This window comes from Oncorhynchus clarkii, chromosome 6 (assembly GCF_045791955.1).
Source record: "Oncorhynchus clarkii lewisi isolate Uvic-CL-2024 chromosome 6, UVic_Ocla_1.0, whole genome shotgun sequence".
Lineage (NCBI taxonomy): Eukaryota > Metazoa > Chordata > Actinopteri > Salmoniformes > Salmonidae > Oncorhynchus > Oncorhynchus clarkii.
In genome coordinates this window covers 33,011,224-33,038,318 of record NC_092152.1, presented here as the reverse complement: position 1 = coordinate 33,038,318, position 27,095 = coordinate 33,011,224, and the positions used below count along the sequence as shown (strand labels likewise).

The following is a 27,095-nucleotide window of genomic DNA, read 5'->3' as shown; positions in this document are numbered from 1 at the left end:
TATATTTCCCTGCATGCTTCGCCTAGAAGTGTAACGTTAGTCTTTCAAGACAGCGATGCTCTCTTTGCACACTAAGCACACAGCTTTCCCTGATACCTCAATAAAGACATATTTAGATGTCCACTCTCGCTGGAACACCCTACATTCATTGTCTACTTTCCTTTTCTTTGAAATCTTTAACTTATTTTTGCGCAATTTCTAGCTAGCTACGATTTGTAACTGACGTGTGTGTCAGCTTGTCAGTCACTGTATGTTCTCGTGTAGTTGTTATTTATACGTGCCTTCAAAATAAATGTTTCACACGCGGTGGGAGTTAAATCATTACAGAAAGCCGAGTATTCATTTGGCTTTTAATTTGAATAACAAATACGTTTTTCAAAACTTGACTATTGCAAATTCTTTATGTGATTTGAGCATGATTTCGCGGGCAGTATTGAAACAGGTTGCAGGCCGCATACGGACCCCGGGCCGGCCTTAGCCCAGGCCTGTTCTAGAAGCTGCCAGGTCATTCTGTGTGTTCCTACAGCTTCCAGTGAGCTGCCAGACCCCCCACTACACCTACCCCCGCCTCACTAGAACTGCACAAGCATTTTCTGGTGAGTTCTCAGCTGTCATCGAACCTATTCTTTAAATAGACCATATCAGGGCCAGACCATTTTTCAAGGGGTTACCCATGTCATAACGTACAAATAGAGAACAAAAATATAAACTACTATGCAATTATTTTAATGACTCAGCATTGGTATGTTGTCATAAAATAAATTAGACATTTTAACAAACCCGATCCAATGCTAAATGTGAGAATTCAGTGTACAGTTCTCTCAGGAAGTGTCTCTTCTGTGTAGAGTAGACCCCCATCCATTTTTTTAAATGGTCCCACCCCGGTTTTGGCCCACCTCATGAGATGAGTATAAAGGAGGGGTGGGGTTGCACTAATACCAAAAAAATTGAAAGCAAAACAATCAGGGAGTGAAGCTCAACACTTGACACTCAAGTGAAAATTAAAGGAGAAGAGAAGAACACACAATCCTGAAAGGTATAAATTATATGGCGCTATTGAGAGACATGTATTGAGTGTACACAGTCTTGAGTGACATGCTTGCCTGCCAGGGGCTCTAGGACAGGGGACAGGGGACATGGTGATTGTCTATCAGGAGCGGTGGAGTGGCTGTCCATTAGAATGATTGTATTAGTGGTAAGGCCCCCACTGTGGTGCAAAACGATGCCCAAGTAAGGCATGAGGGGTGGCCATTTAAAGTTAGAGAACGTGCTGGGCCATTTGCGAAAGGGGTCTCAGGTAAGGAGACATTGTAGTGAGAACGGTAAGAAGAGTATTATTTTTTCTTACAATATTATATTTGTTTGTCATTTTTGGGACAGTGAGGTGTAATCACTCATGCTGATTTAGAATTTTGAACTGTGATTAAATGTATTTTTCCGAGATCAAAATGAATGGGAACCTTGTCAAGGTGTTTTAGCTGGTTGTAAAAGTTACAATCTACCAGGAACAGGTGGGTATATTTTTTTACAGCGTTGTTCCAGATTCAGAATTGTCTGCAATGTGTTTTAAATGTATTGTTTCTCTATTAAGTATAGAGATACATGTTCAATTTATAGTGTTAGAAGAGTAATGTAATGTTCCAGAAATATGTGCTGTTTACTCTTTGAGTACCAGTCATTCATTGGCTTTAATGTTCAAGTCATACTGTAACCTGAACCGTTGAACTATAACTTCTCATTTCCTCACCAGATGGGAGAGATGGCAGATCCAATCCAGTTAAAAGATGAGGGAAACAAGCATTTCCAAGCCGGTGAGGTGGACAAGGCCATTGAGTGCTACACAAAAGCCACCAAGTTGTGCAAAGACAAAAAGGTGCTCGCTGTCATCTACAGGAACAGATCAGCCTGCTTCCTGAAAAAGGTAAACACCTAACCTCAACCACAGGCCTTCAACAAGCAAAAACTGCATCGTTTTATAATTATTAATCCCTGGTTGTGATTTCCTGATCCTCTGATGTTTTTGAACTCTTTTTCTTTCTCAGGAAAGCTACACCAATGCAGCCTCTGATGCCTCCAAAGGTACGGTACAGTCTAGTAAATGTTTAGAAATAAACATTTTGCCATGCTCACCATAACATAAACTGACAAATCATGGATTATGCTCATACCACAGTGGTATTTTCACTTCAACCCAGACACTTGTATTATTCTCTGCTCTCCATCAGCCATTGACGTGGATGCAGCAGACGTCAAAGCCCTGTTCCGGCGGTGCCAGGCTCTGGAGAAGCTGGACAAGCTGGACATGGCCTTCAAAGACGTCCAGAGGTGTTCCACCATCGAGCCCAAAAACAAGACCTTCCTGGAGACCCTCAGGAGGCTGGGGGCGGAGATCCAAGCCAAGGTGTGCTACCAACTGGGACCATTTAGACACAAGCCATTGGTTTACTTACTGATAACTATGTGATTATAATATTTGTTTGACTTATGAACAAGACATAAAAACACATTTTACGGTACTTATCTGCATCTCTCTTTCCCTCTTATGCTCTCTCTCTCTTATGCTCTCTCTCTCTCTCTTATGCTCTCTCTCTCATGCTCTCTCTCATGCTCTCTCTCTCTCTCTGTCTACAGCTGAAGACAACCTTCTCCACAGACTCACGAGTCCAGAACATGTTTGACATTCTGCTTGATGAGGAGATGGACAAGGACAAGAAGGAAAAGGTTTGAATGACACCGAAGTAGAGATCAGTTCCATTGATTCCACTTACTGTGATAAACATGATGCTGTGGTCTTTAATATTTTTATAGTCTGATATCAAATGCAATGTGTGTAACTTTCATGCCAGTATGAATAGTATTTACTTCCCATGTAGGCTGCTAACAACCTGGTGGTTCTGGCCAGAGAAGATGCTGGCGCAGAGAGAATCTTCCAGAACAACGGAGTGCCTCTGCTGCTGGATATGCTTGAGACCGGAAAAGTAGAGATGGTCCTGGCCGCTATCCGTACCTTTGCGGGAATGTGCACTGGACACAAAGCACGGGTGAGGGGCAGGTGAAGACAGGGCAGTGCATAAGGGATTCTGTAAGAAGGGGAGACAATCCTCCCAATTCCTGGTCCTTTGTGACAGATATGGATCCTTTTCAAAGTTTCTATTGTAATGTCTAGCCCTAGTCCCCCTTGTGTACACTCAGTTGACCTGTATGTTTGTCTCTAAACAGACCATGGCCATTATCCACCTGGTGGGCATTGACAAGCTGTGCAGCATCATGGCTGTCGACAATGAGGACATCGCCTTGGCAACTTCCGACCTGTTCCAGTGCATCAACGACTCCCTTACCGGAGGAGACCGGAGGATTTATGGGAAGGAGGAAGCCCTGGTTTTGGGTGAGACATCCACTTACGTTTCTGCATTCCTATCCTGTTCCAGTCAAAAGCCCTACATTTATATACATGTATGTAGGGTTTTTTATCCAATGTGAATTGCCCCCGAATAGCATCTATTAGATATATAAACACATTGTTCTGTTTTATATTTATTTACTTGTTATATAGTTACTTGTTTGTGTTTTCTAAACGCTTCATAAAAGTGGTCTGACACTTATTCTGTTCCCCTGCAGATGCAAGCAAAGACTTGAAGAGCATCCTGATGGCCCTGCTGGAGATGGTTGCCAGTAAGAAGGTTTCAGGACACGGTAGAGACCAGGCCCTGAACCTGCTGTGCAGGAACGTGCCTCGCAAGGACAAGAAAGACCATGACCACTCCAAGAGCCTCTTCACCATCGACCATGGTGAGCGAGTCGGTTAGCTTTGATCATGATCTGTGACACTAAGTAGACCTTTGACAAATGTTTGTCGTGGAAATTCTTACACAGGGACACTGATTGTTTATGACACCAAAGACGAGATGAACATTCTCAAGACTGTTTCTTCACAAAGTAAAATGTCCTTCCTCACTGTTGTTCAACTTAATTTAGGGAAGTTGTCATTCATCTGGCTTTGTGAACCCCCCGCCAGGTCTGAAGAAAATCCTGAAGGTGTGTGGCCAGATACCTGACCTCCCAGACCAGCTGCCCATGACGGAGAACACTCAGCTCATCGCCAGCGTGTTGCTTGACAAGCTCTGGGACGACCTGCGCTGCGACCCCGAGAGAGACCACTACAGGGAAGTCTGTGACGAGTACATCAAGTGAGTTACATATTAGTAACATAACAGTAACATACGAGTAGCATATCTAATCAGAGTAACATCATACAGAGATTGATAGGTATCTGTGATGCACGCGTACATCATGAGTAATGTTACAACGAGGGAAGTATCTAACGGCACTATAGTTGATGATGGTGACGAGTACTAAATCAGCTGACTAACATTTATTCCTGACCTCTCCCCACCTCCCTCATCTACCCTTAACACTACTCCCCCTGACCCTGACTCTCTCCACAGAGGCAAGTTTGACCCCAACGACATGGACAGGAACATCCACGCCATCAACGCTCTGTCAGGCCTGCTGCAGGGGCCATTTGAGGTTGGCAACCAGCTGGTGGGTCGCCAGGGCATCATGGAGATGATGGTGGCGCTGTGCGGCTCTGAGCGTGAGGTGGACCAGATGGTCGCCGTGGAAGCGCTGATCCACTCCTCGACGAAGATGAGCCGCGCCTCCTTCATCATCACCAACGGCGTGTCGCTGCTCAAAGACATCTACAAGAAGACGAAGAACGAGAAGATCAAGATCCGTGCGCTGGTGGTGAGTGAGCTGTAGATTTCCATACTTTAGAATAGACATTTGCTCTTTTGAGGGGTTCATTGATAGTTCTTCATGTTTGGTAACGTTACAGTGGCTCTTCAGATTGATCTAAGTGTAACTTTCCCTCCAAGTTCATGAACTCACTGTTTTGTGTGTGTCTGTGTGTCCCTTTCCCCAGGGTCTGTGTAAGCTGGGCTCAGCAGGTGGAGATGACTATAGTATGAGGCAGTTTGCTGAGGGCTCCACTGAGAAACTGGCCAAGCAGTGCAGGAAGTGAGTCTGTTTTTTGGAGTCGGTAGCTTTGAAAGCTTATCTGCCATTACGTAACTTTGTGGTCTTAATATCACTGAAGTATTCATGGACACAGTCGATCACAGACAACAAAAAAGTATTATGGACTACAACTATCAGGAGTAATAGAATGTGAACATATCTGTACCCTTATACTTGACTAATTACACACCAAGACTGCTTGGCCAATTATGACTCTTTATCTGGATAATTACGTGCTTTTTGTATTGATATATTGACGTGTTTCAGTTGCAGAGAGAACAATATTATATTCCCTCAGTGTGATTTAGAAATGGCTTCCCATGGTCATAATCTGAAGATGGAGGACCATTTCCTGTTAGCCCGGTTCCCTGTTAACCCTCTTCCTGTGTGTCAGGTGGCTGTGTAACTCTGCCATGGACACGAAGACCAGGAAGTGGGCTATAGAAGGTCTGGCCTACCTGACCCAAGACGCTGATGTAAAGGATGACTTTGTTGAGGACGAGCCTGCCATGAAAGCCATGTTTGAACTGGCCAAGGTAGGTACTGTACTATTAAAGACAGAGCAGAGACCCAACTCATAGAAGATGACCGGAGCATAGTGGCATTAAAGGGTGAATATGGGACCTGGAGGAGAGTACCTAACTTCACTCTTTCCTGTTTCCCTGTGATACAGTCTAAAGATAAGACCATCCTATATGCTGTGGCCTGTACCCTGGTCAACTGCACCAACAGCTATGAGAAGAAAGAGATCATGCCTGAGCTGGTTCAGCTGGCCAAGTTCTCCAAGCAGCACGTCCCAGAGCAGCACCCCAAGGTAAGATGAGAGAAAGACACAGGCCTCCCCCTGTCTGTCCAGCAGGCAGGGGGAGGCAACTTACGCACAGCTCTGACACACACACAAACACACCAGACATGCCACCAGCTGTCTTTTCATAGCCCCCAAATGCAGAACAAATTCAAGAAAGCATACATTATATAGAGCCATTATTGCATGAAACTCCCTTCCATCACAAATTGCTCAAATGAACAGAGAACCTGGTTTCAAAAAACAGATAAAGCAACACCTCACGCCTCTCCCCTATTTGACCAAGATAGTTTGTGTGTATGTATTGATTTGTAGGCTATGTGTGCCATTATTAAATGTATGTAGTTCTGTCCTTGAGCTGTTGTTGTCTATTAATGTTCTGTATTATGTCATGTTTCATGTTCTGTGTGGACCCCAGGAAGAGTAGCTGCGACTTTCGCAACAGCTAATGGGGATCCTAATTAAAAAAAACAAATACCAAACAAGTCATCCTTATTTATATCAGGAAATAACTGGACACCAAGTCACTGTAAACTAAACTAGTATAAAAGCTATATACATGTGACTATGCTGCTCTCTACAGTTAGCAAAGTTTATTATTTCTATTTTGAGGTCCTTGGTATATTGACTGGGGGAGGTGCTGACAATACACACGCTTCTCTGCCCTTAGGACAAGAAGGATTTCATCCAGAAGAGAGTGAAGAGGATGCTAAAGGGAGGGGTCATCTCAGCTCTCACTGTCATGGTGAAAGCTGACAACCTTCTCCTGACTGACCAGACCAAAGAGATGCTGGCAAGGTGAGCAACCTGGGACTGTACTAGGCTTGAACATTTAGCTTCTTATCCAGAGCCAACCTACAGTCAGTACACGCAATAAGCAATGCTGCAGAACAAATCGGATTGAAATCAATGGTGTTTGCTTTCATCCGCAGGGTGTTCCTTGCCTTGGCAGATGATGCAAAAGACCGTGGCACGATTTGCGCCCATGGAGGGGGCAAGGTGAGTGACAGACACAACAGACTCATCAGATCCTTCGTTCTAGAATCATCACTATTTCCTATAGCCAGCCTTACATTTGATGTATTACCCTTATCTAACCAGAGGGTTTCTGACTGTCTAAACCTCTGATCTCTTGTGTGTTCCCCAGGCTCTGATCCCATTGGCTCTGGAGGGATCAGCTATAGGGAAAATAAGGGCCTCCCACGCCCTGGCCAAGATCGCTGCTGTGTCCAACCCAGAGATTGCCTTCCCAGGAGAGAGGGTAAGAACCTGTCTGACCACTTCCTGTTACATGGGGGAGAGGGTGTGGGCTGTTTCTCATTCTGCTTCCTGCTCTCTTTCCCTCTCTTACCCTACCTCCCTCACCCTGCCTTGTCATCTCTCTCTCTCTCTCTCTCTCTCTCTCTGACAGATCTATGAGGTGGTGCGTCCTCTGGTCAGCCTGTTGCACCCTGAGAGAGACGGGGTGCAGAACTACGAGGCACTTCTGAGTCTCACCAACTTGGCTGGTCTCAACGACAAACTGAGGTGAGGCCTGTTAATTTACCAACCACACCACAGTATGTATAACCCAACTAAACACCTGAGACTATTACAGATTATTCAACAATCACTATAAGGTAGTCGATGTGTGAGAGGACAAGTGTTCAATAAGTTTGTCAAAATAAACATGACTCTAAACAGAAAACAGCTGTGAGCTCAGATATGCTCTGGGGACATTCCAGAGTTGTTAGTGTTTTTTCACTGTTGCTGTCAGAGCGTTTTGAGTGGAGGAGATGAGATGGTTGCTGCCAGAGAGTTTTGAGTGGAGGAGATGAGACGGTTGCTGCCAGAGTGTTTTGAGTGGAGGAGATGAGACGGTTGCTGCCAGATAGTTTTGAGTGGAGGAGATGAGACGGTTGTTGCCAGAGCGTTTTGAGTGGAGGAGATGAGACGGTTGCTGCCAGAGCGTTTTGAGTGGAGGAGATGAGACGGTTGTTGCCAGAGCGTTTTGAGTGGAGGAGATGAGACGGTTGCTGCCAGAGCGTTTTGAGTGGAGGAGATGAGACGGTTGCTGCCAGAGCGTTTTGAGTGGAGGAGATGAGACGTTTGCGTGATTTCTTAACTATTGCTTCCCATCCTCCACGGCTCCAGAGTGAAGATCCTGAAAGAGAAGGCTCTCCCTGAGATTGAGCAGTACATGTTTGAAGACCATGATCATATCAGACAGGCAGCCACAGAGTGCATGTGCAACCTGGTGACGTGCAAAGAGGTGAGAGGATACCCCTCAATCTTAGGGAACAGTGTCATCACATACGGTGTGTTGTGTGTGTGCAGGGAACAAACGTGTCACCCAGTGTAACTAACGTCACCATTGTGTGTTCAGGTGCAGGATCGGTACCTGGAGGATGGGAATGATAGGCTGAAGCTGCTGGTGCTGATGTGTGCTGAGGACGATGAAAAGCTCCAGAGAGCTGCAGCCGGAGCACTGGCCATGCTCACTGCCGCCCAGAAGAAACTGTGCACCAAGATGACCCTGGTGGTATGTCTGTCTGGTTGCATTCACACTAGTACACTCGCCTTGGGGTGACCCAAAGGCAGTTCCTGTGCAAAGATATTAACTGATTTGAACTGCCGAATTGTCCCAATCAATCACAACGCTGTATCATCGCAACATCGATTTATAGTTGTGACAGTCGGTATGTATCATGACAACAATGACTAGTTATGTGTTACGTAATCAATATGTATAATCACAACACTGAATATAGTTATATATTACTTAATGCATTTGTATCATCACAACACTGATTATAGTTATACTTATTCAAAATGTATGGTGAGGCCTCATCCACTTCATCACTTTGACTGACCAGTGTTTTCTCGGTTCACTCCGCAGACTTTGCAGTGGATGGAGATCCTTCAGAGGCTCATTCTCCATGACCAGCCCCAGATCCAGCACAGAGGCCTGGTGATTGTGTACAACATACTGAACTCGGACGACAACGAGCTGGCCAAGAAGCTGATCGAGAGCGAGATCCTGGAGATCCTGACAGTGATTGGCAAAGCAATGGACAACCCCAAGAGGCAGCTTGTGATCGATGTGGCACGCACCTGCCTGGTCAAGGCCATGGACCTCGGCCTCATCAAGCCATTCACAACTCCTTCTTAAAGCAGTGTTTCTTAAGCTTTTTATAGTACTACGGACTGGCTTGCAATGGACCTACTCCCTTAAAGGCGCAACCCAATCAACCAGAAACAAATCACACAGAAATAAGAACATGTATGACAGTTCCATTTTAGTCCAATGAGTGTGTATATTTGGTGGGTACACTTGCAAACGCCCATACCCCTCACTGCCCACAGTCCTCCCAAAGTGTCAGGCCAACACTTGTTACAGTACATTGGACTTACAGTTTGTGCCTTTTAATGAAAACTGCAACGTGTGAGCTAATTACAGTCTGCCTAACTTGCTGATCAGATACACCCCACAGATTGAGGTCCAGAGACTGAAGATTGAGAAACTCTGTGTTGAGTGTGGGCCAATGGACAGGGAGGCCAGGAGATGGGACTGATGGTGCACCTGAACAGCCACCTATCATGAAATCAGAGACAGTACAAATGAATCTCTTGAGATATTTTATTTAGAATTTTCAGAAGGAAAACACCACGTGAACGTTTAACCATTTATTAGAAAAGATAACAATGCCTGTCTTGGCATTAGAGCTCTGTCCTGCAGGGTAGCTCACTGCCAGAGCCAAGCGTCATATGAATGTTATAATAAAACTATAGGCAGTGAGCACGATACGCTATATCAAATCCCCCCCGATGGAAGAAACAGAACCCACAGGTGGAGGCTGGGCTGGTGGTGGGATATCAGAAACAGAACCCACAGGTGGAGGCTGGGCTGGTGGTGGGATATCAGAAACAGAACCCACAGGTGGAGGCTGGGCTGGTGGTGGGATATCAGAAACAGAACCCACAGGTGGAGGCTGGGCTGGTGGTGGGATATCAGAAACAGAACCCACAGGTGGAGGCTGGGCTGGTGGTGGGATATCAGAAACAGAACCCACAGGTGGAGGCTGGGCTGGTGGTGGGATATCAGAAACAGAACCCACAGGTGGAGGCTGGGCTGGTGGTGGGATATCAGAAACAGAACCCACAGGTGGAGGCTGGGCTGGTGGTGGGATATCAGAAACAGAACCCACAGGTGGAGGCTGGGCTGGTGGTGGGATATCAGAAACAGCAAGCATAGCGAGTAACAGCTAGTTACAGCAGCAAGAGACATCAGCGCATGAGAGCGTGTGACATCCAGCATTGGGGAAGCATGTGCAGAACTAGTGGACTTCAATAGACCGCATGTAATTAATGGGAATCCAACTGGTGCAATATCCGCTGATGCGGTCAGCTGAAGCCACCACACTCATGTTTCCCTTCTGAACCGGCTACACTTTATATAGATTTTTTTGTAAGTTAAATAGAGTTTATTTGTGTGGATAAGAGGTCTTTGTTTAATGTTATTTGTATTTTACACTTAAGGATAAAGATGAGAATTTTGACTATTGTCTATCTTGATTTTAGTGGACAATTTTATTCTACTGTTTGTCAGTACAGCCTAGTATGATTTTCAACAGTGGACATTGGTCATGACTGTTTTTGATAAGCAGTTAAAACAGTCACATGGGCTAAATATATATTCTTTTGAGGTTTGGACTTTTGCAGCAGGAAGAAGATGAAAACATTTGTAGCCCATGAAAGCTCAAAGTTGTCTGGCTAAAGGCAAACGGAAGAAATGGGCGGGGCTGTCGGCATCCAATGACCATGAAGTGGGAGTGGCATTTTTATTTCCATCCACTGTGCTCACTTGGTTTTTAACAACAGAGATGGAAGAGGATGTGAGACACCCCCATCAATTTTTTTTTTATGGTTGAATGAAAGTCAATTAACTAAATAGACCAGACACAACTGCTATTGCATTGGTGTCTATGGGAGACACCCAGTTAAGTAGACCGGAACTGACCATTTCTTTCAATGGTAAAAAGCCTGAGTGTAATATTTTCAATTATCCACCATCTTGGTATACAGCTTATGTCAGAATTGACCTCCAGGTGGCCCCTACCCCCACAAAAATAAGACTTCCATCTTCATGACTTCCAGAAAAAGAAGGCAAATAGCCTCACACAGATGTTGATGTGTATGTGTGTATTTTTGCATGTGCAGTAAGCCCACAGGCTGATTCTTTCCTCCTTTCTTGGCAGAGATCTCACAAAAGGTTCAATTGTAAACCCCAAATTGATCACGTAGAATGTACACTGAGTGTACAAAACATTAGGAACACAGACTGACCAGGTGAAAGCTATGGTCCCTTATTGATGTAACTTGTTAAATCCACTTAAATCAGTTTAGATGAAGTGGAGGAGATAGGTTAAAGAATGATCTTTAAGCCTTGAGACATGGATTGTGTATGTGTGCCATCCAGAGGGTGAATGGGCAAGACAAAATATTTAAGTGCCTTTGAACTGGGTATGGTAGTAGGTGCCAGGCGCACCGGTTTGAGTCAAGAACTGCAATGCTGTTAGGTTTTTCGCGCTCAACAGTTTCCCATGTGTATCAAGAATGGTCCACCACCTTAAAAGCATCCAGCCAACTTGACACAACTGTGGGAAACATTAGTCAACATCCCTGTGGAATGCTTTCGACACCCTTTAGAGTCTATCCCCTGACGAATTGAGGCTGCTCTGAGGGCAAAAGGGAGTGCAACTCAATATCTTAATGTTTTGTACACTCTGTGTATATGCTATATCTCACACCAGGCCTTCCAAATAAAGTAATGTTTGCTGTGACACGTAAAAAAAAAATTGTAGGTCTGTATTATTCCACAAAGTTCTATCTAGCGCTGCTGTGAGGGGGAGGAGCGCATAACCTTGTGATGTAGCGCCAAAGATTGTCTATTATATTGACAAGATATACACGTGACCGTTCTAACAAAGGAAATACATGTCCTCAAAGATGGCAGGCAGGCGGGAGGAAGTGAGATCAGGTGGGACCATTCTAGCCAATGAGAGTGTAGATACGATTGAAAACAACAGGCCAGCGAGATAGAGGACTCATCTTTGTATCTGTTCCATTATAGCGTTTGTGACAGCATTGGCAGCACCATTGAGCCTAACTCCATTTTAAAGTAGATGCATGCCAGCAAAGCCACTACACAACACAACACTGAACAATACATTAACTGCACTATAATTGTGACAAATGGTGCCCACAAACTATTAGGGCCTACATAAAACTGTCCCAACAGAAAAGCTTTATTTTCAGCACCATGGAGTGAATTCTTACCACCGCTACACCTGGCTATCAGCAGATACTTATCTGGCAGCGAAGCAGTTAATTCAGCCTCATCTACTGCCTTTTAAAAAACATATTTGGTATTTTTTTCATTATATTGAACTTTTATTTAACTAGGCAAGTCAGTTAAGAAAACATTATTATTTACAATGACAGCCTACACCAGCCAAACCCAGATGACACTGGACCAATTGTGCCCCGCCCTGTGGGACTCCCAATCACAGCCGACTGTGATATAGCCTGGATTTGAACCAAGGTATCTGTAGTGACCCCTCTAGCACTGAGATGCAGAGCCTTAGACCGCTGTGCCACTCGGGAGCTATGGCTGACTTGTGTCACGCCCTGACCATAGTAAGCTGTTTTTTCTCTGTGTTGGTTGGGGCGTGATAGTGTCTAGGGTGGGTCATCTAGGGTTTTTTGCATGTCTATTTTGGCCTGATATGGTTCCCAATCAGAGACAGCTGTTTATCGTTGTCTCTGATTGGGGATCATATTTAGGTAGCCATTTCCCTTTTGTGTTTGTGGGATCTTGTCTATGTTTAGTTGCCTGTCTGCACTAGTTGTATAGCTTCACGGTTCATTCGTTGTTCTTTATTGTTTTGTTTAGTGAGTTTCTCTTTATTCAAATTATGTAGAACTCTATGCACGCTGCACCTTGGTCTCATCATTACGACGATAGTGACAGAAGATCCCACCAACAAAGGACCAAGCAGCGTGCCCAGAAGGAGGAAGTATCCTGGACTTGGGAAGAGATCCTGGATGGGAAGGGATCCTGGACTTGGGAGGAAAACCTGGCAGGACAGGATCGCCTTCCTTGGCGGGAGTCGCCTAGGAACATGAGAGGACTGCAACGACGTCGGAGAGGTAGGCCACAGAAACCCCAATCATTTTTGGGGGGGAGGCACATGAAGCAGTCGGCGAAGTTGAGGGGTGAGTCCGAGACTGTCGAGGAGTTATTGGACGAATTGGAGGAGAGTGAACGGAAGGGCGAGTTAGAGACCTTTGAGGAGTTGTTGATCAAATTGGAGGAGTGAAGAGAGAGAGCCTTTGGTTTGGCATAGTATGCACAGCATTCGCCCTGAGGAGCGTGTTAGCTGTCCGATGCCACCTGTGCCAGTTCCTCGTACTCGTCCTGAAACGTGTGTTAAAGTTCCGGAACAATTGATGCCGGCTATACACACCAGGTCTCCAGTGTACATTCACAACCCAGTACGTCCTGTGCCAACTCCTCACACTCTCCCTCAAGTGCACTTTTCCAGTCAGGTGTGTCCTGTTCCTGCTCCTCGCACTCTTCCTCAAGTGCGTGTCCCCAGTCCAGTACATCCTGAGCCTCCTCCCCACACTCGCTCTGAGGTGTGTGTCATCAGCCTGGTGCCACCTGTACCGGTCCCACACATCAGGCCTCCAGTGCGCCTCCACAGTCCGGAGCTTCCGGCGACGGTTCCCGGTCCGGAGCTTCCGGCGACGGTTCCGGGTCCGGAGCATCCGGCGACGGTTCCGGGTCCGGAGCATCCGGCGACGGTTCCGGGTCCGGAGCATCCGGCGACGGTTCCGGGTCCGGAGCTTCCGGCGACGGTTCCGGGTCCGGAGCTTCCGGCGACGGTCCCCGACGGTCCCCGTTCTGGAGCCTTCGGCAACGGTCCCCGGTCCGGAGTCTTCAGCAAAGGTTCTCAGTCCGGAGCCTCCGGCGACGATCCACGCACCGGAGCCGCCCCCGATGCCCTGGGTCATCTATCCTAGATGGCCACCCGGACTCTCCCCTATTGAGTCAGGTTTTGTGGTCGGAGTCCGCACCTTTGGGGGGGGGGGGGTACTGTCACGCCCTGACCATAGTAAGCTGTTTTTTCTCTGTGTTGGTTGGGGCGTGATAGTGTCTAGGGTGGGTCATCTAGGGTTTTTTGTCAAGGGGATCTTGTCTATGTTTAGTTGCCTGTCTGCACTAGTTGTATAGCTTCACGGTTCATTCGTTGTTCTTTATTGTTTTGTTTAGTGAGTTTCTCTGTATTAAAATTATGTGGAACTCTATGCCCGCTGCGCCTTGGTCTCATCATTATGACGATAGTGACAACTTGCTTAAACAAATGTGGTTTCTACTGACAATTGAGAGGTACAAACTACAGCATAAGGGAATGACGAGCAGATTAGAAGAAATCCGTAATTTCGATTACGACATTAATGAGCGAGCTAGGACGGACGTAGTCAATAAAATGATTTGTTCAGCACTTTTGAAATGTACAGCGACAGAATTCAGAACATGGGCCATTCTTACAGTATTCTCCCTGTACACCAAGCCAGAACTGTAGGCTATGTTAAGAGGGGGAAAGGGACCAAATTATTAGGGTGAGACATATGGGCTACTAACAGCTTACTACACAACATAAACTTAGTATTACTTTATAACCTACAGTATACATATCTACCTGGCATATTACATCATTATACAGTAGCACACCTGTGTCTCATCATGAGACCCACCTGGACTCTATGACTTCACTGAATACCTCCCCTATATCTGTCACTTCCTTAGTTCCATTCCCCAGGCAGTATTTACTATGTGTTTCATGTCTATACGCTACTCGTGGTTCTATTGTTCTGTTTAATATTAAACTCACTACCTGCAATTGCTTCCCGACTCCCAGCGTATACGTTACAGAATACATCCTCAACAAATGGAAGGGGCAGATAATCAGGACATTTCCCAGACGGTTGACGAACAGGGATACCTACTCACGCAACTGGGGAAGGTTGTGGAAGAGGTTCTTCGCCTTCTTCAACGTCTCGAACATGCCCAAGCGGCGTTGCCTTCATCTAGAGGAGGGCTGTGCCACCAGTCAACCTAGTGAGGTAGCACCAGTCCACTCAGTAGTCCACCCAGGTCAGTGATGCCTGTCTGTCCCTCCTGGATAAATATGACGGAACCCCATCTAAGTGCCGGGGCTTCCTACTCCAATTATCCCTCTATTTTGCGCACCAGATGGGAGCTCCCACCACAGAGGTCCAAGGTTGCCATTGTTATTTCTCTGCTGACTGGACGGGCGTTGAATTGGGCTACAGCCGTCTGGGAGAGAGGAGAGGAGGAGCTGGGGGTTCGTATGAGGGGTTCATGGCTCTGTTCAGAGGTATCTTTGATCATCCACCGGAGGGCAGAGAGGGTGTGAACACTTATTCCAACTAAGGCAGGATGACCAGACTGCTGCCGAGTATGCACTCACCTTCAGGACTGTAGCAGTATCCAGCGGCTGGAATGAGCCGACGCTCCGTATGCTATTCAGAAGAGGACTGCGCGAGGAGGTCCAAATGGAACTGGCATGGCGAGATGACAACCTCTCCTTGGACGCACTCATTGCGATTGCCATCTGTTTGGAAAACCTACTTTGGGAATAATGTCAGTACCCTCATCACTTCTCTCCCTCCCTCATTGACCACTCCGTATCAGAGCTTGAGCCCGTGGAGGTAGAGGTCACATGCCTCCCTGCGGCTGAACGACATAGACGGAAACAGCTTGGTCTCTGTCCCTATTGTGGTCAAGGAGGACACCAGCTTCAGCAGTGTCTGGTACGTCCCAACTCGGGTTTCACGAGAGCAGAGGGACTGTCACGTGATTCTCCATCCCCTGGGGCAGGTGTGAGTATTCCATCTTCATCATTTTCTGCCAGTCCGTTTTTCGTGTCAATAGCTGACTGTCCCTCAGGTACTGTTTCTACAGCAAGTGGACTCCGGTGCCGCAGGAAGCTTTATTGTCCATTTCCGGTCCAAGCTCTTGATAATCGACCACTAGGATCCGGAACCATCACACACATCACCACATCACTCACCCCCACCCTGGAGTCCATTCATCAGGAGAATATTCCCTTCCTCATCAGTAGTGCATCAGCTCACAAGATCATCCTCGGCCTCCCATGGCTCCAACGCCATAACCTCACAATCTCATGGTCGAGGATGAAAATCACAGACTGGTCACCCGAATGCCGGAGGACCTGCTATCCCTTTCCATCTCATGTCGTATCTCCTGTGGTCTGGGACGTAGATGTGGACATTCACCAGGCTCTGGAGAGGGAACCCGCACCCACTACCTGTTCTACTGAGCTCATCTACATTCCCACGGGGATAAGGTAGTGGATGTTGACCTGGGCACACACAGCTGTCGTCGAGATCTTGAAATCACCCATACTATCCAATATCTCTCCGAGAAGTATTGGTGGCCCACCTTGGCGCAGGATGTTATTCAGTACATCAACTCCTGTTCTGTGTGTGGTCAAACTAAGTCCCCCTGGCACGCCTTAGCAGGGAAGCTCCTTCCCCTTCCCGTGCCTCAGGGTCCCTGGTCTCATCTGTCCATTAACTTTGTTACGGATCTCCCCTCCTCTGAAGGTTTCACCACCATTCTGGTGGTTGTGGACAGATTTTCAAAATAATGCGGGTTGATTCCTCTCTCTGGTCTCCTCACAGCTCTCCAGATTGCTAAGGCACTGTTCCAGCAGGTCTTCCGGCACTATAGCCTTCAGGAGGACATCGTCTCTGACCGTGGGCCCCAATTCAATTCACGGGTATGGAGGGCGTTCATGGAGAAACTGGGGATCACGGTCAGCCTCACTCCCGGGTATCGGCCTCAGTCCAATGGGAAGGTGGAAAGGATGAACTAGAAGCTGGGGAGGTTCCTGAGGAGTCAATGCCAGGACCGGCAGAGAGAGTGGGCCCGATTCTTTCCCTGGGCGGAATACGCCCAGAAATGCTTAGGTCTATACCTAGGTAATGCATTCATCTTAACATAGCTATTGCGACCTGCTAATGAAATGGGAAGAGACAACCACCTTATTAAATCCTGCTTAGTGCGCTCCAGGAGTGTTTTGAAGTTCCAAAAATAAGTAAAGACCTGATGCTCCACCTTAAAAGGCAAATGGTCATACCCAATCCCTTGTGCTAACTGATTAATGGGGAGGAGCACACTTTTTGTTAGGTTTAACTTATAACCAGAGAATTTCCCAAAACCTTGTAGCATGTCCAAGAGATCGGGTATAGACTCCACAGGGTTAGAGGTGTATAAAAGAAGATTGTCTGCATATAAGGACACCCTGTGAGTTATGTCGGCCCTTAATATTCCCTTAATCCTCTCCTCCACCCGCAGGGCGATATCAAAAAGCTCAATAGCTCTATCAAATAGGAAAGGGGATAAACAACAACCTTGCCTGGCCCCACTGTGGAGAGGGAAGTAGCTGGAGGTAACATTGTTGGTGCGAACAGAAGCCACTGGGGACGAATGCACAATCTCAAACCAGGAAAGTAATGACGGGCCAAACCCAAATCGGAGGACGCATGACTTTCGACCTTCGTCTCTCCTGAGCCCGTACAGGAGTTGTAGTGGTGAGACAAGATAGTAGCTACTAACAATTGGATACCACGAAATTGGGGAAGAAAAGGGGGTAATAGAAGCAATTATTTCCTTTGTTTTGTCTTTATTTAGTAGGGTCAGGGCGTGAGTTGGGGTGGGCAGTCTATGTTCGTTTTTCTATGTTTGGTTTCTGTTTCGGCCTAGTATGGTTCTCAATCAGAGGCAGGTGTCGTTAGTTGTCTCTGATTGAGAATCATACTTAGGTAGCCTGGGTTTCACTGTTGGTTTGTGGGTGTTTGTTTCCGTGTCAGTGTTTGTCACCACACGGTACTGTTTCACTGTATTCAGTGCTTTCTTTGATTAAAGTTATGGACACTTACCACGCTGCATCTTGGTCCGATTCTTACTCCTCTTCAGAAGAAGTAGAGATCTGCCGTTACAACCGAACAAAACACAACAAACCACCCCTTGTCACACCCTGACCTAACCAAAATAATAAAGAAAACAAAGAATACTAAGGTCAGAGCGTGACAACCAGAACTAGACGGCTAGCTAACAAGCATTGTGAAGAGCGGCACCAGAATTAAAATAAAAACACATCTTACTTTTTTGTACTTAATAAATCCAATGTGAAACGTGATAACTATAATATCTTTAACTAGCATTGAAAAGGTGTATTTTTTGAAAAATCTCTCCTTAATTTCTGAATCATGTTTGTAGCTACAGTAGACTATGTTTCGGAGGGAGGAGGGGCAGATAGCCTACACACACACTGGCAAAGATTTTCAGCTGGCAGTCAGTTTCTGAGTGACAGAGTGAGGGCTTTACATAGGCGCTTTGTTGCTTTTTTTGTGCGACTGGAAAAAAATGCCCGGAACATAAAATAATGTTATTAACCAATTCCCATGCCTTTAAAATAATGGTTCTGTTTTGGAACAATATGTCCTCTCACTGTCAACTGCATTTATTTTCAGCAAACTTAACATGTGTAAATATTTTGTAAACAACTGAGACATAAACTGAACAAGTTCCACAGACATGTGACTAACAGAAATTGAATAATGTGTCCCTGAACAAAAGGGGGGGGGTCAAAATCAAAAGTAACAGTCAGTATCTGGTGTGGCCACCAGCTGCATTAAGTACTGCAGTGCATCCCGGACATATCTGGGGGGAATGGTCCTAGCCCTCACCCTTCGATCCAACAGGTCCCAGACGTGCTCAATGGGATTGAGATCAGGGCTCTTCGCTGGCCATGGCAGAACACTGCCATTCCTGTCTTGCAGGAAGTCATACACAAAACGAGCAGTATGGCTGGTGGCATTGTCATGCTGGAGGGTCATGTAAGGATGAGCCTGCAGGAAGGGTACCACATGAGGGAGGAGGATGTCTTCCCTGCAACGCACAGCGTTGAGATTGCCTGCAATGACAGCAAGCTCAGTCCGATGATGCTGTGGCACACCGCCCCAGACCATGACGGACCCTCCACCTCCAACTCGATCCCGCTCCAGAGTAAAGGCCTCGGTGTAACGCTCATTCCTTCAACGATAAACCCGAATCCGACCATCACCCCTGGTGAGACAAAACCGCGACTCGTCAGTGAAGAGCACTTTTTCCCAGTCCTGTCTGGTCCAGGGACGGTTTGTGCCCATAGCCGACGTTGTTGTCGGTGATGTCTGGTGAGGATCTGCCTTACAACATGCCTACAAGCCTTCAGTCCAGCCTCTCTCAGCCTATTGCGGACAGTCTGAGCACTGATGGAGGGATTGTGCGTTCCTGATGTAACTCGGGCAGTTGTTGTTGCCATCCTGTACCTGTCCCGCAGGTGTGATGTTCGGATATACCGATCCTGTGCAGGTGTTGTTACACATGGTCTGCCACTGTGAGGACAATCAACTGTCTGTCCTGTCTCCCTGTAGCGCTGTCTTAGGCGTCTCACAGTACGGACATTGCAATTTATTGCCCTGGCCACACCTGCAGTCCTCATGCCTCCTTGCAGCATGCCTAAGGTACGTTCATGCAGATGAGCAGGGACCCTGGGCATCTTTCTTTTGGTGTTTTTCAGTCAGTAGAAAGGCCTCTTTAGTGTCCTAAGTTTTCATAACTGTGACCTTAATTGCCTACTGTCTCTAAGCTGTTAGTGTCTTAACGACCGTTCCACAGATGCATGTTCATTAATTGTTTATGGTTCATGGAAAAGCATGGGAAACAGTGTTTAAACCGTTTACAATGAAGCTCTATGAAGTTATTTGGATTTTTACGAATTATCTTTGAAAGACAGGGTCCTGAAAAAGGGATGTTTCTTTTTGTGCTGAGTTTAGATCACTTTAGTTCTGTTCCTCGAATCGGTTCCAACCCCTGCATGTTACCATTACTTTCTGGCCCTCTAAAATGTATTAACAAAAGACCATGTTACACACAATGTTTGCAGTGGAATTTCAAAAAAAATATCTGTCGTTAAACCAGATTTTGCTTACATTGTGTACAGACAGATTATATTGAACATAATGCACAGGGTTACTGAAAATTTGGTTCAGTTGTTTTTGATAATATCTCCACCGTTTTTTGCGCTACTGTTTAACACTACACAGAAAATGTTTTCACTAGTCTGGCATATGTTTCTAGATTCTTATTAAAGTAGATATATCAATCAATCAAATGTATTTATAAAGCCATTTTTACATCAGCTGATGTCACAAAGTGCTATACAGACACCCCAAACAGCAAGAAATGCAGATGTAGAAGCATGGTGACTAGGAAAAACTCCCTAGAAAGGCAGGAACCTAGGAAGAAACCTAGAGAGGAACCAGGCTCTGATGGGTGGCCAGTCCACTTCTGGCTGTGCTGGGTGGAGATTATACCAGTACATGGCCAAGATGTTCAAACGTTCAAAGATGACCAGCAGGGTCAAATAGTAATAATAATAGTGGTTGTAGAGGGTGCAACAGGTCAGCAACTCAGGAGTAAATGTCAGTATGCTTTTCATAGCCTGTCATTCAGAGTTAGAGACAGCAGGTGCGGTAGAGAGAGAGAGGGTCAAAAACAGCAGGTCCAGGACAAGGTAGTACATCCGGTGAACAGGTCAGGGTTCCATAGCCGCAGGCAGAACAGTTGAAACTGGAGCAGCAGCACGGCCAGATGGACTGGGGACTGCCAGGAGTCATCAGGCCAGGTAGTCCTGAGGCATGGTCCTAGGGCTCAGTTCCTCCGAGAGAAGAGAAAGAGAGAGAGGCGTATGACATTTGAAATGTCTTTATTCTTTTGGAACTTCTGTGAGTGTAATATTTACTGTTCATTTTCATTGTTTATTTCCCTTTTGTTTATTATCTACTTCACCTGATTTGGCAATGTTAACATATGTTTCCCATGCCAGTAAAGCCCCTTGAAATGGATTGAGAGAGAGAAATAATTAGAGGGAGAATACTTAAATTCACACAGGACACCGGATAAGACAGGAGAAGTACTCCAGATATAACAAACTGACCCTAGCCCCCGACACAAACTACTGCAGCATGAATCCAGACATGATTGCTGAAGAATGTTTAGGGAACGTTACTGGAACAATCATGTAATAGCTCACACCATAACAACTCTCTTAAAGTTATAGGTGTTTTTAATAGTGTGTGCATCAACATTACCGGAACCTTCCCACAATGTTTTCTCAGAACCATTTCTATTGCTCTTACATTTTGTTGTGACACTATGTTCTAAAACCATTACTGTTACATTGTGTTGTTGCATTAACTAGAGTACATTCCATCGAAATACATACTGCTGTTAATTTACATGGGTATTCATTCAACATGCATTATGATGTTCTCTACAGAGACAAAAGAGCAGCAGGGTACATAAAGAATATGTTAAATAAAGAATATAACTCGGATGGCACTAGCTGTCTCTCCATAATCTCACTCCTTTGCTGTCTCCTGAGTTCATTCTGTGATTTACACCTCCATACTCTCTCTTAATGTTGCGTTTACGCACTGAAGGTAGGTAGGGAGTCAAAAGCAGGAGAGCAGAGATGTCAGTGTAGCGTATATTTTAAAAAGGGCAAATCCAAAAAAACGGTACAGTACAATACCCCAAAACAACGCCCAAGACAATGGGAACTAACAGTACTCCCGTAAAGCGCAAATAAACAACGCACCTACTATACTAAACACACGCGAAATACACTGAGGAAAGCCTCCACAAGAAACAAGAAAATAATCCCGCACAAACCTAAACGGGGAAACAGGGGTAGATATACACACAGAAATTAAAGCAAATGAAAACCAGGTGTGAATGAACCAAAGACAAAACAAACAGAAAATGAAGCATGGATCGATGATGGCTAGTAGGCCGGCGACCCCGGCCGCCGAGCACCGCCCGAACAGGGAGAGGAACCAACTTTCAATTGTAGTCGTGACACTTAATTTCTTCTTCCATACTTTAAACCCCAGAACGCAGATGTGCAGAACCCAAATGAGCAGGAGCCACTGAAAGGGAATGCTGCTCCTACAAAAGATGATGGAGCCCTTCTGAATGGGAATTCTGCTCATCCAAATCGGAATGTTGTCCTTCCGAACGGGGATGCTGCCCTTTAGAACTGTGATCCTTCCTGCCTTTCCAAAAGACCACTGGGAGCCCTTCTGAATGGGGATGCTGCACAAATGAAAAGGGATGCTGCCTCTGACTGGAATTTATACAAAGAAGACTTCTAAAAGGTACAGTGGCAAGAAAAATAACCCTTTGGAATAACCTGGATTTCTGATCTTCATCTAAGTCACAACAATTGACAAACATAGTGTGCTTAAATAATAACACACTAATTATTTTATTTTTCTTGTCTATATTGAATACATAATTTCAACATTCACAGTGTAGATTGGAAAAAGTATGTGAACCCCTAGGTTAATGGCCTCCAAAAGCTAATTGGAGTCAGGAGTCAGCTAACCTGGAGTCCAATCAATGAGACGAAATTGGAGATGTTGGTTAGAGCTGCCTTGCCCCATAAAAAACACTCACAAAATTTGAGTTTGCTATTCACAAGAATCATTGCCTGATGTGAACCATGCCTTGAACAAAAGAGATCTCAGAAGACCTACAGTGGGGCAAAAAAGTATTTAGTCAGCCACCAATTGTGCAAGTTCTCCCACTTAAAAAGATGAGAGAGGCCTGTAATTTTCATCATAGGTACACTTCAACTATGACAGACAAAATGAGAAGGAAAAAAAATCCAGAAAATCACATTGTAGGATTTTTAATGAATTTATTTGCAAATTATGGTGGAAAATAAGTATTTGGTCAATAACAAAAGTGTATCTCAATACTTTGTTATATACCCTTTGTTGGCAATGACAGAGGTCAAACATTTTCTGTAAGTCTTCACAAGGTTTTCACACACTGTTGCTGGTATTTTGGCCCATTCCTCCATGCAGATCTCCTCTAGAGCAGTGATGTTTTGGGGCTGTTGCTGGGCAACACGGACTTTCAACTCCCTCCAAAGATTTTCTATAGGGTTGAGATCTGGAGACTGGCTAGGCCACTCCAGGACCTTGAAATGCTTCTTACGAAGCCACTCCTTCGTTGCCCCCCAGGCGGTGTGTTTGGGATCATTGTCATGCTGAAAGACCCAGTCACGTCTCATCTTCAATGCCCTTGCTGATGGAAGGAGGTTTTCACTCAAAATCTCACGATACATGGCCCCATTCATTCTTTCCTTTACACGGATCAGTCGTCCTGGTCCCTTTACAGAAAAACAGCCCCAAAGCATGATGTTTCCACCCCCATGCTTCACAGTAGGTATGGTGTTCTTTGGATGCAACTCAGCATTCTTTGTCCTCCAAACACGACAAGTCAAGTTTTTACCAAAAAGTTATATTTTGGTTTCATCTGACCATATGACATTCTCACAATCTTCTTCTGGATCATCCAAATGCTCTCTAGCAAACTTCAGACGGGCCTGGACATGTACTGGCTTAAGGAGGGGGACACGTCTGGCACTGCAGGATTTGAGTCCCTGGCGGCGTAGTGTCTTACTGATGGTAGGCTTTGTTACTTTGGTCCCAGCTCTCTGCAGGTCATTCACTAGGTCCCCCCGTGTGGTTCTGGGATTTTTGCTCACCGTTCTTGTGATCATTTTTAGCCCACGGGGTGAGATCTTGCGTGGAGCCCCAGATCGAGGGAGATTATCAGTGGTCTTGTATGTCTTCCATTTCCTAATAATTGCTCCCATAGTTATTTTCTGCAAACCAAGCTGCTTACCAATTGCAGATTCAGTCTTCCCAGCCTGGTGCAGGTCTACAATTTTGTTTCTAAAGTCCTTTGACAGCTCTTTGGTCTTGGACATAGTGGAGTTTGGAGTGTGACTGTTTGAGGTTGTGGACATGTGTCTTTTATACTGATATCAAGTTCAAACAGGTGCCATTTAATACAGGTAATGAGTGGAGGTCAGAGGAGCCTCTTGAAGAAGTTGCAGGTCTGTGAGAGCCAGAAATCTTGCTTGTTTGTAGGTGACCAAATACTTATTTTCCACCATAATTTGCTAATTAATTAATTAAAAATCCTACAATGTGATTTTCTGGATTTTTTTCCCCTCATTTTGTCTGTCATAGTTGAAGTGTACCTATGATGAAAATTACAGGCCTCTCTCATCTTTTTAGGTGGGAGAACTTGCGCAATTGGTGGCTGACTAAATACTTTTTTGCCCCACTGTAAGTTTAAGAATTGTTAACTTGCATAAAGATGGAAAGGGTTACAAAAGTATCTCTAAAATCCTTGATTTTCATCAGTCCACGGTAAGACCAATTGCCTATAAATGGGGAAAGTTCAGCACTGTTGCTACTCTCCCTAGGAGTGGCGTCCTGCAAAGATGACTGCAAGAGCACAGCGCAGAATGCTCAATGAATACTTAGAATCCTAGAGTGTCAGCTTAAGACTTGCAGAAATCTCTGGAACATGCTAACATCTCTGGTGACGAGTCTACGATACGTAAAACACAAAACAAGAATGGTGTTCATGGAAGGACACCACGGAAGAAGCCACTGCTGTCCAAAAAAGAAAACATGGGCCACTCCAGAAGGCATATTTTCTTCTGTTGAAGCCATTCTGTTGTTGATTTACTTCTGTGTTTTGGGCTGTTGTCCTGTTGCATCACCCAACTTTTGTTGAGCTTCAATTGGCAGACAGATAGCCTCACATTCTCCTGCAAAATGTCTTGATAAACTTGGGAATTCGTTTTTCTGTCGATGATAGCAAGCTGTCCAGGTGCTGAGACAGCAAAGCAGCCCCAAACCATGATGCTTCATCCACCATACTTTACAGTTGGGATGAGGTTTTGATGTTGTTGTGCTGTGCATTTTTTCTTCTCCAGAGATAGTGTTGTGTGTTCCTTCCAAACAACTCAACTGTAGTTTCATCTGTCCACAGAATATTTTTCCAGTAGCGCTGTAGAACATCCAGGTGCACTTTTGCAAACTTCAGACGTGCAGCAAGTCAGAGTCCTGACCTCAACCCGATTGAGATGCTGTGGCATGACCTCAAGCGAGCAGTTCACACCAGACATCCCAAAAATATTGCTGAACTAAAAAAGTTTCGTAAAGAGGAATGGTCCAAAATTCCTTCTGATCATTGTGCAGGTCTGATCCGCAACTACAGAAAACTTTTGGTTGAGGTTATTGCTGCCAAAGGAGGGCCAACCAGTTATTAAATCCAAGGGTTCACATACTTTTCCCACCCTGCACTGTGATTGTTTACACGGTGTGTTCAATAAAGACATGAAAACGTATAGTTTTTTTTTGTGTTATTAGTTTAAGCAGACAGTGTTTGTTTGTCTATTGTTGTGACCTAGATGATCAGATCAAATTTAATGATCAATTTATGCAGAAAAGCAGGTATTTCCAAAGGGTTCACATACTTTTTCTTGCCACTGTATGTCAACACCATTGATGCATTTTGTTGCTCAACAAACATCAACAACAGCACAGATTGTTTAAATGGGCAATCTGCTGTTCAAACAATAATAAAGCGTCCACCCCACCACTTTTTTGGTAAACAGCTGAGGGATGGGGCTGGAGAAATGTAAACACTCAAATTCATAGACAGAGGTATGGATGCGCCAAGGACTGAACATCTATGATATCAAAAGGATATTTTTAACCATGACATACAGTGTTTGTTTACAATGACATTGTTTACAAGCTTATATTTTGGGTTTTGATGGGGTAAGACAGTTGAACTAAGATCATGAAGCATTTGTAAGTAATATTCTTCAAGAATCAATGGCTATATATCATGAATTTAAAAGTTCAAAAATTGATGTAGAAATCACAGATTGACTCTTTAATTTACAAGTGCATTCCCGGCAACTTTGAGAAAAAACTCTTTATATCGGGGATGGCTATGCATATTAATGACATGCGGCTAGTAGGATAGGGTCTCTCTCCATTGAATACAAGCGGTTGACGTCAACGACCCTCGTCAAATATTCAAAAATAGATAACAATATTAAGATGTATGCACCAATCCAAATAAAGGATAGGCGGGAGCTAGACAACCTGACTTGTTGCTTTGTGTACAACGACTCCCATCGTTTGGGCGGAGAGACATGTATTTTGTCAGTATATCCATAATCGTTGGTGATTCATCGTATGCCACCATTCACCTGTACAGTAGACCTAATTTGGAATGGATGAAAACCTGAAGTTGGTCAACACCTTACACAAGGCACCTCTGAGCATGCGCAGTTACACAGTTTGATCACTTCCTATCTTGCTGCTGTCGGCTTCCTCCTCTCCCGGTCAAAAATTTTGCTTTTTCAAACACAAACAGTATTTTTCTGAATATTCTCTTCACCGATGAAGAATGGCGGGTAGTTTTGGAAAGATCATCGTTGGCGTATATGTTGAAATAAAGAGAAGTGATGGTAAGTTCTCAGGTCTCGATACATTTCGCTCACTGGGAGTTGTTGGGGAAGCTTTTGTGTTGCTGTGGTGAACACACAGCAACCGTAGACGCTGAGACTGAGGCAGCTGCAAAGTTGGGGTGGCTTTATTGAGTAGCTAGCTAACGTTAGTCATCTTAGCTAGCCTAACTTTAACTAACGTTAGCTCACGAGCTAGCCAACGTTACTAGACAACCAATGCACATTAATAACCTATTAGCTCACCTGTATGCGTATCAATTAAACTAGCATGTGTTGTTATAGCAGCCTAACTTGGTTAACGATATGGTTGCCATAGTTAGTTATGTCTAAATTACCACATTAGTTAAAGTTAGCAGCTTGTTGCTAGCTAAAGGCCCTGCCGCGGATGTAACTAAAGGTTACGGTAGCTAGGTATTTTAACGCCAGTCTGGTGAACTTTACTAGTTAACGTAGCTAACGTTAGTTAACTACTTGGCATGTACGTACATGACTGGCTAGTTATTGTATATATACTAATGTTCGCTATCCGTGTGTCATAGCTAGCATAACTAGCTAAGTTACATATAGGTCTATTGGTGGGTATAACGGTAATCAACTGGGGTTTTGTCTAGGTAGCAGATTCTAACGTGCAAACGTAATGTGAGGCTCCACATTTAGCTGTTACAGGTTAGGCACTGTTTGGTGTACTGTTAGCTATCACAGATCATTTTCGA

General features: G+C 45.0%; 2 protein-coding genes across 5 annotated transcripts in view; both read left to right on the top strand.

The window, feature by feature from the left end:
• The first annotated feature begins 953 nt into the window (after positions 1-953).
• LOC139412034 (protein unc-45 homolog B-like) lies at positions 954-9,878 on the top strand. The gene is made up of 20 exons (XM_071158819.1): positions 954-1,036; positions 1,751-1,921; positions 2,043-2,079; positions 2,226-2,401; positions 2,632-2,721; positions 2,874-3,041; positions 3,220-3,385; positions 3,619-3,789; positions 4,016-4,187; positions 4,446-4,746; positions 4,925-5,019; positions 5,414-5,555; positions 5,693-5,833; positions 6,495-6,622; positions 6,757-6,823; positions 6,972-7,085; positions 7,236-7,351; positions 7,958-8,075; positions 8,190-8,345; positions 8,703-9,878. The coding sequence occupies exons 2-20, from the start codon at positions 1,751-1,753 to the stop codon at positions 8,973-8,975; spliced, it is 2,802 nt and encodes a 933-aa protein (XP_071014920.1). The 5' UTR covers positions 954-1,036; the 3' UTR covers positions 8,976-9,878.
• A 16,321-nt stretch (positions 9,879-26,199) lies between these two features.
• Positions 26,200-27,095, top strand: part of LOC139411013 (kinesin-like protein KIF2A) — a 35,771-nt gene continuing 34,875 nt past the window's right edge. For 2 of the 4 annotated variants that reach the window (XM_071156787.1, XM_071156785.1), the window contains exon 1: positions 26,220-26,382. In XM_071156787.1, the coding sequence (XP_071012888.1) occupies positions 26,322-26,382 (61 nt within the window). In that variant the 5' untranslated portion in view covers positions 26,220-26,321. Of the gene's footprint in view, positions 26,383-27,095 lie in introns of all 4 variants that reach the window. The other 2 variants (XM_071156788.1, XM_071156786.1) reach the window with 2 other exon arrangements.

Coding starts and splice junctions, on each gene's coding strand:
- LOC139412034 (XM_071158819.1), top strand. CDS start 1,751: ATGGGAGAGATGGCAGATCCAATCCAGTTAAAAGATGAGGGAAACAAG. Junction 2,080..2,225: donor AGCCTCTGATGCCTCCAAAG/GTACGGTACAGT, acceptor GCTCTCCATCAG/CCATTGACGTGGATGCAGCA. Junction 2,402..2,631: donor GGGCGGAGATCCAAGCCAAG/GTGTGCTACCAA, acceptor CTCTGTCTACAG/CTGAAGACAACCTTCTCCAC.